At 36.2% G+C, this 14,343-nt stretch overlaps 1 protein-coding gene and 1 non-coding gene across 2 annotated transcripts; one reads left to right on the top strand and one right to left on the bottom strand.

Moving 5' to 3' along the window:
* The first annotated feature begins 299 nt into the window (after positions 1-299).
* Positions 300-13,302, top strand: LOC107807686 (myosin-2). Its single transcript, XM_075257168.1, has 23 exons — positions 300-901; positions 1,774-1,875; positions 1,976-2,119; positions 2,209-2,359; positions 2,457-2,484; positions 2,649-2,817; positions 2,950-3,021; positions 3,295-3,379; positions 4,054-4,157; positions 4,268-4,406; positions 6,859-6,977; positions 7,144-7,296; positions 7,379-7,468; positions 7,892-7,969; positions 8,840-8,995; positions 9,263-9,430; positions 9,569-9,774; positions 9,853-9,988; positions 10,386-10,515; positions 10,855-10,968; positions 11,045-11,148; positions 11,827-12,030; positions 12,446-13,302. The coding sequence occupies exons 1-23, from the start codon at positions 443-445 to the stop codon at positions 12,917-12,919; spliced, it is 3,585 nt and encodes a 1,194-aa protein (XP_075113269.1). The 5' UTR covers positions 300-442; the 3' UTR covers positions 12,920-13,302.
* A 934-nt stretch (positions 13,303-14,236) lies between these two features.
* Positions 14,237-14,309, bottom strand: TRNAF-GAA (transfer RNA phenylalanine (anticodon GAA)). The gene has a single exon. It is a non-coding gene; the product is annotated as a tRNA-Phe (tRNA).
* Positions 14,310-14,343: the final 34 nt, after the last annotated feature.

The following is a 14,343-nucleotide window of genomic DNA, read 5'->3' as shown; positions in this document are numbered from 1 at the left end:
TCCTCTCAACAATCTCTTTAACCTTAGCATTTGTCAACCTCGTAATTTGTGAAAAATCTGCAACCATTGGTCTGTTACCTTGTTCTTGATTTAGCTTAGCAAGAAAGCTTTCAGAAACTTCTATTTCCATAATTTCATTTCACTTTAGGGAAGAAAAAACAAGCAAAAATTATCAGCTCATAATTCCATTTGGGCTTAACAGAAATCGAAGATATATTCGAGGAAACCGAGGTTTATGCATATTTTTTATTTGGAATTTTCAGGTTAAAATTTGATGTTCATGTTCGAGAGAACCCCTCAACATAGGAAAATCTCGAACATGTATTTGAAATTCTGAATCTGAATCAGGGTTTTTGGATTTGAATGAAACTACATTTTACAACCGAAATTTTTTTTCTAAAAGAAGGAAGTTTCTATTTTCCTTTTTTGGAAACCAGATGCAATGTTGTCCGTTTCGGCACCGTCGAGAACACGCAGTTCTCTGGAAGAAATGCTGGAATCACTCAAGCAAAGGGACGAGAATGAGAAACCCAAAGATATACCACCGGCATTACCGACCCGACCCAAATCAGCTTCTAGAACTAGGCCACCTTCTCCTAAGAGAACATTGCCCAATAATACCACGGGAAATCGCGGTGTTGTTGAGTTGGAGAATGGGAAGAAAGAAGAGGTTAAAGGGAAAAGAGGAAATATGTTTGGGGCCAAAAAGGGTAAAGAGATGATAATGGAGTTTAGTGAGTCACCTTATGTTAATTCATTTTCGGTAGAAAAGGAATATAGACAGAGATTTTGGGAAAAAGATGGTGCAAAGCTGCTTGATAATAATAACAGGGTTCATTATTCACTCCCAAAGTTTCGCGAGGATGAGTGGAATGACAACATCAGTTATTTTATTGAGAAGGTAAAAAAGGAAATTACTGTAAAAAATTGTGTGTTATGTTCAGTTTTATATACTTATGACCGCTTCTTTGTTGCTTTGTTGGAATGGTGCAGTGGCGGAGCCACACAAACTGAAGGGTGGTTAGTCAAACTCCCTTAGACAGAAAATTATACTATGTATATAGAAAATTAGTATATAGGTCAGAGATTACTTTTTGTAGATATAGAATAATTCTTGAACACCCTTAGTGAAATTCCTGGCTTGTCGTGGTTTCTGATAATGGGTAGTGGGACAATCCGTAGAGTTTGAAATAATCTTTTTGCATGGGGAGTTGCTCGTGTCATTGATTGACTAGCTTTTATGAATGCCGTCAACCTACAATAACCCTCCTCCCTTATCTGGGTTTGGAACTAACAATGTGAGCTCGTATAAGATGTGTAGTTCACAGACCAGTGTTAATAGAGATGATTCATATAGCTAACCTCAACTAGTTTGGGCGTTTGGGATTTAAGATAATTCTAAATCTAAGGTTTGGTAAGAGTAATATCTTATTTGGTTCTATAATGCACAGTACATCTGCTTAGGTTCGCGAATGTCTTTTGAAATATCTTTCGTGTCTTTTGTCTCTTGAGCTTACTGCAGTTTACTCATAAATCTTTGGTGCATGTTTAAAAAGTTGATGTTACTTACTAAATGGTGAGTAGGCAAGCAAAATTCGTGCATGTTCTACTTTGAACTCCTATTGTTTTGTCAGAGTGTGTTTGGTTTTTCTTTTTTGGCTGGGAGATTTCACTGATTTTACCTATTCAGTTATAGCTTCGAGACGGATTTTGCTTGTAATTAATGAGTTATGTTTGGTTCCGCACACTCAACTTTGAAGTTGTATGTTTCAGAAGCTTTGTGTCTGGTGCCATCTGAAAAATAGACAATGGGAAGCAGGACAGATACAATCAACTTCTGGAGACAAAGCTTCAGTATTGCTTTCTGATGGCAGTGTGAGTTCACTTGTTCTGGCTATTCACTATGATGAACAGTGAAGCTTAAAACAGTTGAATTAAAAGGATGTGTATGTAATTGGACTTTGTCATCCTATAGGTTGTGGCTGTGCCCATTGGAGAGCTTTTACCTGCAAATCCAGATATTCTTCAGGGTGTTGATAATCTCATACAACTTTGTTATCTCAATGAGCCATCAGTTGTTCACAACCTCGAACATAGATATCATCAGGACAGAATATATGTGCGTACTCTTAGGACGACTCATTGTTTCATTAGATGTAAAACTTCATGCCTTTGTCTTAATGTTTTCTGTTTCCTCTATGCTTACAGACTAAGGCGGGCCCTGTTCTAATAGCAGTCAATCCCTTCAAAGAGATCCAATTGTATGGAAACGAACATATTACAGCTTACAGGCAGAAACTGTTGGATGATCCTCACATTTATTCTGTTGCCGACGCTGCCTACAGTCAAATGATGGAAGGTCTTTATAATACCAAAGTTCATTCCTGGTCTCTGAAAACTTTAGATGAGTGCTGTCTCCTTATTTTTTTTTTTTGCTTTTGCTGTGTTTCTTGCAGATGAAATAAATCAATCCATCATCATAAGGTTGGTTGAAGTGTCTCCTTGTTCGATTTTGTATAATCTGATGACAGTAAAAATGTGGTTTTCTGAACTGGTTTTGTAATTGCATGTCTTGGCTGTAATGATCAAATTTACGATAAGCCTATGCTTGTATTTCTAAGTGACTAGCTTCTCTTCATATCATGTAGTGGGGAAAGTGGATCTGGGAAGACGGAAACAGCAAAGTATGCGATTGAATACTTGGCTATGATTAGTGGAGGAAACAATCGGATAGAAAGCGAGGTTCTGCAGACAAGTTGCATATTGGAGGCTTTTGGGAATGCCAAAACTCCTTGGAATAACAACTCCACTCGATTTGTCAGTCTCTACACTTGCTTCCATCTTTTCTGCCCCTTTTTATGGGGGGGTTGGGGGGGGGGTGGAGTAGATTTTTTATGGTTTATGCCCCTTTTTTGCACTTGAACTGACAGTTGTCTTGATGGGTTGCAGGGAAAGTTGATTGAAATTTGTTTTAGTGCAGAGGGAGGAATTTGTGGTGCTAATGTACAAACATGTAAGGATGTTTACTAAGTTGAATCTCCTTAGAAAATACAACTTGTTGTAATTGTCTTGTTAGCATTGTTTTGGTATCAATTTCTTGTAATACTGTTTTGGTCTCATTACTGACTTTTACACATCTTTATGCATGTCTAATATGTTGATGCTAAAATAATGAGCAGCTCTTCTCGAAAAGGTGGGCATATTTCTTCTCTGTGTTCTTCGTTGGATTGTCTTGTTAAATATGTATCTGTTCATCAGAGTCTAAATCTTTTGAAACACGTCTTATTTTGGCAGTCAAGAGTGGTTCAACTGGCTCATGGCGAGAGGTCTTACCATATCTTTTACCAGCTATGTGCTGGGGCTCCATCTGCTTTGAGAGGTTTGTATTTGGATTTTGAACCTTTTATTGTAATATCTTTTTGTTACTTATTTTAGCTGTTTGGGCTTCAGAGCTGTCATTCGCTCTAGGTTTTAATTGTCTCAGTAGGATATGATTATTCAGTAATTTCACTATGCACCTTTGTTAACATTTTCAAGCCAATGAACCAGCTTCTATTGTTACTGCTGCATTTTACAACCTGTGAGATGTTTCTCCTTGTATCTTTTCTTAGAACTGAAATTACTATGATTCTAAAGGTAGCATAAGAGCTATAATTTTTTTATAAAGTGCTTTTCTTATTCAGCAAACATTAGTTGATGATGGTGATCTTTTGTCTGAATTTGTGACATTGTAATTATAGATATGTATGAGCTTGCAATCACGAGTCTGTGGTTGCTTTGCCTAGATGCTATAATGTGTTATATACTTGGTGCGTGGAAGTTTGAGCTGGAAAATTTGGAATTTGAACAATAAACTAGAGGAAGTATAGTTTCTAATATTTTAGAAGCGGAACTACTGTTTCTTGGCTAGATGTGTGATTGAATACTCTACAATTCTGCATGATTTTTGTTTTTGTTTCTCTTTGTTTGAGAGAGGAGGTGGGTGTTAGTAAAGAAGTCCTTGGAAGATTTTGCACTTTCACATTCAGAACATTTATGCTATTCTTTTGTCAGATAAACTAAAGCTGAAAGGTGCATCAGACTACAACTTTCTCAACCAGAGTGATTACTTGGTGATCCATGATGTTGATGACGCTAAGAAGTTTCACATGCTTGTGGTGAGCTAAAGGGATCAAATTTACGGTTAATTTAGATTTTATTTTTCTTTCGATTCAAAGTAATGGTGGATCTATTTGTTATTAATTCCTTTCATGCACTTCCTTTTCAGAAAGCCCTAAACACCATGGGGATTTCCGAAAGAGACCAAGAGCATGCTTTTCAGATGGTTGCTGTAGTGCTATGGCTGGGAAACATAACATTCCAAGCAATTGGCAGTGAAAACAATGTTGAAGTTGCACAAAATGAAGGTGAGCTATATTTGTGAAACACAGTTTTGCTAATTTTGCTCCTCTTGTTTTAATATTTGATTTCTATGCTTATACTTGTGTCATTATTGATCTCTGATGCAATTCTTAGTAGTCAAATGTGGCCTAGACTTCTTAATTTATGAAAGTTCTGGAGTTTCATGAGGTCATACAGTTCTTCAAACTCGTTCACACCAGGAGTCGGACTGCAATGAGAACGGATACAGTTACTGAACAATTAACGTATAAAGTAGACTGGTTCCAGGATTAAAGTTGGCGATAGGTGCTGTCAGAAGCAACTGTATTTGACTCTTTATTTATTTTTAAACGAAGAGTATGGTTGACTATTTAATAATTGGTAATCCGGAAAGATGAATAATTCTTGGTTATTAATAGTATTCCTTGTTAATCATCCCAATATAGTAGCACTAAGTAAAATATTCCATTGCGAAAGAACCATTTAACCATTTAGTACTTACAATTTCATCACATTCGGTTCTATATTACAAAAGTAATCTGGTAAAGGAAAACAACGTGACGACCTAAAATCGGAGGGCCGTGATTGGCACTCGTGGATCCTACTCCTGTTGAGCGAACCCATAAACTCTAGTACCTCTTAATCATCAACACATGCGTAAGGGCACTTGCTTGCCCAGACCAACACTCATAGACATATAACCATGCATAGATAATCCTCAAAATGTGAATCCATAACCCAATCACATATATAATACGTTCCGACAAGGGACTACATCATTCACATATCACAAAATACATATACCACTGTCATCATGGAATTTCTAAAAATGTGTAAAGGAGTGCAATATATCTTCGGGACCGCCGGTTATGCAAAAAGAATAGAAAGCTCATATGCCACCACCAGATTCATGAGTGGAGCACCTAGCTCGTAACTGTGGGATGCGCGTTTGTATATGCAAGATAGTGAAAGGAGTGCGTATAAAAATTCTCGGTAAGTCTTGCAGACTTCCCTCCAAAAGGTGGGACAAGTCCTTCAGAGAACATGCATTATGTAGCCAAAACATAGTTTCATAAATACATCATTAATTGAAATCATATACATGTGAAAGATCATTTAACTCTTCATATGCAATCGTGGGATTTCAAATCATATGCATTGGCTTAAACATTTAAAGATATTCCTTGAAATCATATCATTTGTCTGATGGCCATTTACACAATCAAACTATGCTCACAGGTTCCATAAATCATCATACATTAAACATTCTTTAAATGTGGGATAATAGTTTGGAAATCTTATTTGAGAGACAACTTATTCCCACAGATCTTTTAACAAATCATACTTTGCTCCCAAGAGTCAATACTTCTTATACCTCACGCGCGGGGGCCATACTTTCTCATAATCTGCCTCTTAGGGGCCATACTTTCTCATTATTCACCCAGAGGGCCATGCTTTATCATAATGCGGCTCATACGGCTTCAATATATAACATTTCAATACAACGCTTTTGGCCTCATCATGTATCTTATGAATATTTGTACAAATATGGTGTGGGCTTAAGCATGATATATTGTCATTTCCACTAGCACGACCCCTTTTGGGTTTAAACATGATCGATATATCAAAACATAGATATTTCAGTATTCATTTTCATTTCATTACAATCACCCACCAAACATATTCCCATCGATCCAATACCTTAAACCAAGTATTTCTCACATTCCATTATATAAAACAACTAATTTGAGCGACATGGAACATAGATTTGAATTAAGCTTAATGAAAATTTACGGGGACTTAAAAACAAATAATTGTGGGATAATCATGTCTTTCCTTTTACTATTACTGAAAATAGATTCGTATCACCTGTTGTATCTATTACTGTGATACTAGAATAGAAGAATATGTATTTCCTTTGTCCCATTGCATATCCCCTTATCTTACTCCCCTTCTTCACTTTTATTCAAGTAATTTTTCCGTTACGATGCTCAATTTGGAACCATCCCCATGCTATGCTCTAAAAAGGATGATCAATGGTTATTTTGTTTAGCACACAAAAGAAAAGAAGATTCACAAACACGGAGATGTTCAGTATTCATAAATTACTGTGAGGAGGATGAAAGAGTGTAGATAACATGTTTAGTTTGTGCACAATCAACTTTTTGTTGACTGCTTTGCCCTGTACCCTATCTGAAATTTCTTTGTCTGGTCAAATATTACAATGTTGTTTCTCCTTTGAGTAGGAGACAGTGTGTCATGTTTTGTCATTGTCAGTTTTGCTACTATTTCCAGCACTTGTTTTTTAACTGCAATGTAATCTTTTCTAATCATCTTTTTCTATTTGTACGCGAAGATTTTGAATTATTCCCAATTTTGCGAGTTTCCTGATACAGTGTTATATGTTCGTTATAACTATGATTATCTTGCGGCGCTAAAGCTAACCTGTTTGATATTTCACCATCTCTAATATTGCAGCCGTTATAAATGCTGCTAGCTTGTTGGGCTGTAGTGCCAATGACCTCATGCTAGCTTTATCAACCAGGAGAATGCAACCTGGCAAGGATAAGGTTGTCAAGAGTTTAACCATGCAGCAGGTAGGTTACTTGGTTATATAGTTCTCCTACAGATTCTCTCTTCGACATTTTCATCCTCACATTTGCCGTAATATGCAATAAGTGTGTTACTTTTGCGTATTATGAATACGGCACTCCTACCTTTTCTCTTAAGAACCATAAAAAAATGATTTTAACTTTGGTTCAGGCAATTGATACAAGAGATGCATTGGCGAAGTTCATCTATGCAAACCTTTTTGACTGGATAGTGGATAAAATTAATAAATCTCTTGCAATGAGTAAAGAAAAGACTGCTAGAACCATAAATATCGTAGATATTTATGGCTTCGAATCATTTGAGGTAAATTGATTTTCAAGATGTTGTTGCTATTGTACCGCATAAAAGTATATCTGTTGTCTCACTTGCCGTTCCTCCTTTTCAGAAAAATAGCTTTGAACAACTTTGCATAAACTACGCAAATGAGAGGCTCCAGCAGCATTTCGACCGACATCTGTTTAAACTTGAGCAAGAAGTAAGAACGTTAGCATGTTTTGTAGTTACTGACTTCTTATTTCTTCATGCCCTTTTTTTGGGTTATGGTTCTTATTTCTTCATTCCTTTCAGCTACTCAGTTCCTTAAACTTAGATAGGAAAACAAATAACAATGCTTTTTGCTGACTGTGCATCAGTTAGCTATAGTATGAGTTAAGCTTTTTCCTTGTCAAAAAATGAGTGAACTTTTTGTGAGAACTTTTCGTGAGAAAGTCTGAGCAGATATTTTAGAACCTCTGTTGCTGTCTGCAAGTGTTGTTGAAGTTGTGCAGATGAAATAAAGATCATTATCAGACACTTTTCTCTTTGTATTTGTGGATACCGAGCTTTATTCAGACTTCTGTAGATATTTATTACAGCTTATGTTGAATACTGACGCCAAAACTGATGTACTTTAATTCAGGAATATGAATTGGATGGAATTGATTGGACAAAAGTAGATTTTCAAGACAACCAAGAGTGCTTGGATCTTTTTGAGAAGGTATTTGTGCCTTTTGGTTCTTTTCTTCCACTCATTTTGCATTCAGGAATACTCATTGGGGTCGTTTGGTAGGAGGTATTAGAAAAAATAATGCAAGCATTAGCTCTATGCATTACTAATACCTTGTTTGGTATATTTTTTCAACATGTGTATAACTAATACTTGTATTAGTTAATAACTAATACTTGTATTAGTTATACATCTTACTTGGTATTATCCTATGCATAAGTAATGCATAGAAAACTATGGCATTAGTAATACCAAGGCTATTAATGCATGCATTAGTATGGTTAAAGACAAAATTATCCTTAAAGTCCCTTAAAGCTAGAGAATATGGAGGGCATTTTTGTATACAACTATTTTTCTTAAAAATTGTACAATCCATTATAATTTTAATACATCACACCAAACAGTAGATAAGAAATATTATCTGCATAACTAATGCTTGCGTTACTAACCCATGCATTACTAATCCATGCATTACTAATACACCTTATTCCGCACTATTCTTATACACCCTACCAAACGACCCCATAGTCTGCAAAATTTCATCACTTTGGATTACACTTTTAACACTTCAGCATAATACAGACATAATCTTGTTTTATTTTCCCTTGCAGTATTCTTTCTCTTTCTCATATTCAATTGTCGATTTGGATAAGAAGAGACACTACCTCATTCGAATTATCACAATTTTGATGGACATCATTTACAAACACACTCATACTCACATGCACACGCAGACACCCACCATATGTTCATATTGTAGAAATACTTCTCGGCAGTGAAGTTGAAAATGCAAATTATCCAGTACACAGTGTAATGATATATCATCTCTTGATCTATGGATTCCAATGATGCCTTTTGCAGAAATCCATCGGGCTGATATCTTTATTGGATGAAGAGTCAAATTTTCATAAAGCGACTGACTTGACCTTTACCAATAAGCTTAAGCAGCACCTGAAAGCTAACCCTTGCTATAAAGGAGATAGAGAAGAATTTGGCATTCGCCATTATGCTGGAGAGGTCAGTTTCTTTTCGAAATGTATCCCTTTTGGTGTCAAACCTGTGCCATATGATGTCTCTTTAGATGTGAAGTGGCGATTTCCTTGAACTGAGACTCTTGTGAGGCAATTAAGGTTTGGGATCTGATACATTAGAATTTGCTCATGGACAATAGTTAATGTTTCAATTAATAAAGATCAATAAGCTTCTTCAAGTATATCTAATATTCATTACTCGCTTTAATAGTTCTGTTTTGACCATCATAAAGTTTTAATTTTATCTTTTTAGGTCATCTATGACACAAGTGGCTTCTTGGAGAAGAATAGAGACACGGTGCACTCTGACATTATTCAGCTACTCTCGTCAAGCAGTGAACACTTGCCCAAGTCGTTTGCTTCTTCTTTTGCTAATCAGTCTGCAGATTTTCAGAAGCAAACAGTTGCTACTAAATTTAAGGTAGTATGTCATTTTCTTAATTCCTTATAAAACTAGATGTGCTGGTAAATTTTTTTATAAATTTCTTTTGACAAAATAACAATTTGTATTCTGATGCTATAAGAAATACCTAATGTTGCCTTTATCAAAATCTTGCAGGACCTATTGTTCAAATTGATGCAGCAGTTGGAAAGTACTGCGCCACACTTTGTTTGTTGCATAAAACCGAACAGTAAGCAGGTTCCTGGCATGTACAATAATGATCTTGTCTTTGAGCAGCTCAGGTGCTCTGGTCTTCTTGACATTGTTAGGATCTCTAGATCTGGGTATCCTACTAGGATGACACATCAAGAATTCTCTAAAAGGTGAATTATGTGCTCCTTTCTTTGCTGCTGAGTTTCCCTTTTGGATGCTTTATAACTTATACAAATGTGTTTATTTAGGTATGGCGTCCTTCTTCCGCAAGTTCATGAATCCAAAGATCCCTTAAGCATGTCAGTTGCCATTCTGCGGCAATTTGATATCCTTCCCGAAATGTACCAAGTTGGGTATACAAAGTTATATTTCCGAGCAGGACAGGTAAGTTTGTTGCTTTATCGTAGTTTCTTAAGTGTACCTATTTTTTCTTTCATTACGAAAAATAATTTGGATTGCCATTACTCATTGAAGCAGATACCTTGTAACGTATTTAATTATTACTACTATAGAATTAAGCCAATAAAAATGTTATGTTTCTTAAAATTTGGTTACATCATGAAGAGAATTTCCGATTTAAGAAGCATATTTGACTTCAAATATTTCTGCAATCAGTCCCGTTATAGTAATCTAATGAAAAATGAAGATAAATATGCTAATAATTTTCCTACGATAAGTATGGCTAATTTGGACTTCTAGTGAGGCAATGGTTGTGCACGTTATTAAAGAATCGATTTCCTGGTGTATCGAATTTCTGAACTTCTTTCTTGGTGACTTGTAGATTGCTGCACTGGAGGATGTGAGAAAACAAGTTTTGCAGGGCACTCTTGAGGTACCAAAGTGCTACAGTGGTCATTGTGCTCGTCGTCACTTCCATGAGCTCGAAGGAGGAGTCATCATACTCCAGTCATGTAAGGCAAAATGTTTTGCAGCAGTTTTAATTTTGAGAATGTTGATGAACCTTCGAAGAAGCTATTCATGAACAGAATTTTCTCAAGCCAGTTTTCTTTGTATATGATTTTGTTTGTTTTAAGTAGTTAGTATATTACTTAAAGTTCTTGAGCAACCAGGGATTCCATATCCAAGCTCTTTTCTCTCAGTTCTTTCTTCCTTTCTTTCCTTTCTTTTTTTAGTGGAAATATGTCACACTGCTGAAAGTTCTTAAAGTTATTAACGGCATGAAATATTGTGGAACTTTTAAGCCAAGGTTATTATTCTTGGAGGTATGATGTCAAAATATTTTCTTGTAGTCGTTCGTGGTGAAATTGCTAGAAGGCAGTATAATGCATCTCTGGAGTCAAAACGAAAGGCTGCTAACAAAGAAAACGACAAGCAGCTGGTGGCTGTTGTGCAGATACAATCAGGTAAAGTTTTTTCTTTGGCGTCTATGATTATGAAATGAAATATGGGTTTATATGCCTTGCTTTTCTTTTATTGCAGCAATTCGTTGCTGGTTGGCTCAGAGGCATCTTAATCAGCTGCAAAGTTTGAAAAAGTTAAACCAAGACAGAGAAAAACAAGGCAGAAAGACGTCGGAGGTGAAGGTACCGTATTTGATAGAGAATGATGGATATCTTCATATGCAAGCTCTCTTCCGTCAGCTTCTGTTATCTAGAGGGACCCTAGCATGGAATGATTTATCTTTCTTCTAAAAGCTTTTTCATAAATACTATTGTAATTTGTCTTTTTTCTTCGTTCAGAATTGTAGTGTCTGCTTCAGGATTAATATCTTTAAGAATTTGGTGGCCTGTTGCGTGAAGCCAGTTTTAGGTATCTTTTCCCCCCTTTTTTGACAAGCAAATCCAATTAAAGGTGTTCTGCTACTTTTCTGATATGAGGAATGAGAAAATGTTTCATATTGTCTCCTTTCTCTAGATGATGAAATGCTTAGTCTTGAAATTGCTAAGAGTTTGATTCTTTAATTAGAAGGTAAAGAAGTGAGAAAATATGAGTCTTTTTCAATGGATAGGAAGGCCTTTTTTTTTGGTTTAGATGTTAATCCTATTGCCCAATCTGCAGCACAAAGAAAAACAATCAATTAGCAGCCCAAAAGGAAAGAATAAGGACAGTAGGTCAAGAGTATTTAATGGAGCCCAAAACCCCTTTTCTCTACCTTATAATCCACTTTCTCTTTTCTCTGTTCTAATTGCCCATGGCTGTCACTTTGACTGCTGAAAGCAAGGTTGATTCTGTACTAAGCTTAAATCTTTTTGTCTCAGCAGGACTTGCCTGCAGAAATTTTACCTTCTGTTGTAGAAGACCTCGAAAGGCGCGTTATGGTGGCTGAGGCATCCCTTGACGAGAAGGACAAGGAAAATGCTGCCCTAAAGGAGCAAGTAAACCAATTGGAGGCCCGATGGTCAGATTATGAGGTCAGGATGAGGTCGATGGAGGAGATGTGGCAAAAGCAAATGGTGTCTTTGCAGGTTTGTAATATCTCCAAATCCATGTGATAATGTAGTATAATTCTATTCATGTAGCAGAGTTTTTTGTTGTTGCATTTCTTTCCATTTGAAGAAACAGTTTGTGAGATGAAACTGCGGAATGAGACTGATAAAATCCTTTTGAAAGTTATTTTGATGCAATTAATGTGCATGTAGTCATTACGCTTCTAGCGCATTGAACAAGCATATTTTCTTTTCCCACGGGAGAAGCAATTGTTAGAGTAAAGAAAAATAAATCTTTATCAATGTAGGAAGAATTGTTTTTTCTACCATGGATGTCTACGTGGTTGACATTATTTATTTTGCTTTCAGAAAAGGAGTTAAGGTTTATGCTCTTCTAGATACATGAATGTTTAAATTGCCGACTATCTTATATATCAAATGCTTCGCTACGCAGGCAAGTCTGGCTGCTGCCAAGAAGAGTCTCGGTGTTGACAATCCAGCCGGTCACCCTGGAAAACGTGAAGGTTCCCAATCTCCTTGCGGTTATGATTCTGAAGACACAACAACTATGGGCACTCACACTCCTGGGGGCAGCACTCCTATTGAATTTGCTAGCAACGGTGTAGATTTTGGAGGTATTAGAGAGAATAATGGCGGTTTATGTGTAGTCAATTACCTTAACAGGGAGTTTGAACTACGGAGACAAAATTTTGATGATGAAGCCATGGCGATTGCTCAGTTGAAGTCAGAACAGTTACATTCGACTAATCCTGCAGAAGATTTTCGAAGACTGAGACATAGGTTTGAGGAATGGAAGAAAGATTACAAGGCCCGGTTAAAGGAGACAAAGGCAAAGGTACACAAGTTTGGTTATTCAGAAGCAGAGAAAACTCGTAGAAATTGGTGGGGAAAGAAGAGCAAAAGATAGTAACTTTACATAATTCTTCTTATTTTGTGTGTGAAAATGTATAGTTGAAAGTAATTTCCGCAATTATGAGTGTCTTAGTGTAGCAGAATTAGTCGAGACTGGGGAAAGTAGTGTGCTCCGAAAGGATCCACTCTGATCCATCTGTTTGTGAATAGCTTGTTGTAGACTATGTTAGGTTCTGAACATACATATATGTTGGAGTTAGTTCGAAAACGGACTAGAGATTTCCTAGTCCATAGATTTTTATGCTGAGTGTTGCAGCAGTTGTGATAGATCAGTTGCAACTGCAGAAAAATGATTACTAATTTTGTACAACTTAATGAGTGGCAAAATATGTTTGCGTTTTGCTTATTAGATATACATTTCTGGACTGATTAATTTTAGCTGTTTTTTTAGAATTTCGTTATAAGTGGAATTACCTATATATATACTGCGTACATGCTACCCTTTTCAGACCACACTTGTCTCAGACCACGCTTGTTTTCAGACCACACTTGTCTCAGACCACGCTTGTGGGATTACACTAGGTTTTTTGTTTTTTGTTGTTGTATCCAAAATGGCTTTCTCCATTCAACAAAATGAAAAAATTCATGTCAAAATTCTAGCTTTGTCACAAACCATTGTGGAGCTTTCATACTTAGAGTTGGTGGACTTAAAGTAGCAAAAGTTTCATATGACAAACAACAGCTTCTGGACTTTATTTGATTTTGATAAGATAAACTGCCATTCAAGATTGAATGTTGTTGCTACTTTTCCTTTCCTTTTTTGCAGTTACAGCAAAGTAGAGACTCCATTGTTGAGATTGCAGTTACTTTTCCCTTTTCCTTTCCTTTTTATTTTTTTTGGAGACAGAAACCATATATTCCAACAACATACCTAGTGTGAGCGTGACCCACAAGTGGGGTCTGGTGAAGGTGCGTAGTATGCAGACCTTACCTTTCTACCTTGTGTGAGGTAGATATGCTTTTTCTAATAGACCCCTGGCTGAAGAGAAAAAAAAAATTCAAATCAGGTCTGAAAAATACAAGAGTAAAAAGACAATGATGAAAATACTGGAAAAAAAAGTATAGATAACAAAATAAACATAGTAAAAGAAAAACCAGTACTAATAAAATTGAAAAGCATATACTCCCTTAATTTCAATTTATATGACGCAACTTGTCTTGGCACGGAGTTTAACCAAAAAGAAAACTTTTGAAACTTGTGGTCTAGGGGCTTTCAATTTATGTGGTTATAAAAGTTTCTCATTAAGAATAAAATGAAAAGTTCTTTTTTTTTCCTTTCCAAAAAGATAAAACCATAATAAAAAAAGGAGAATGCGGTGAGCGTGGATCGAACACGCGACCTTCAGATCTTCAGTCTGACGCTCTCCCAACTGAGCTATCCCCGCTTTGGCTTGGTGACGCTGTTTTATTTTATAAATA

Source organism: Nicotiana tabacum, chromosome 1 (assembly GCF_000715075.1).
Source record: "Nicotiana tabacum cultivar K326 chromosome 1, ASM71507v2, whole genome shotgun sequence".
Classification (NCBI taxonomy): domain Eukaryota; kingdom Viridiplantae; phylum Streptophyta; class Magnoliopsida; order Solanales; family Solanaceae; genus Nicotiana; species Nicotiana tabacum.
This window is presented reverse-complemented; position numbering and strand designations above follow the sequence as displayed.

Coding starts and splice junctions, on each gene's coding strand:
- LOC107807686 (XM_075257168.1), top strand. CDS start 443: ATGTTGTCCGTTTCGGCACCGTCGAGAACACGCAGTTCTCTGGAAGAA. Junction 3,380..4,053: donor GGCTCCATCTGCTTTGAGAG/GTTTGTATTTGG, acceptor TTCTTTTGTCAG/ATAAACTAAAGCTGAAAGGT. Junction 4,407..6,858: donor TGAAGTTGCACAAAATGAAG/GTGAGCTATATT, acceptor CTAATATTGCAG/CCGTTATAAATGCTGCTAGC.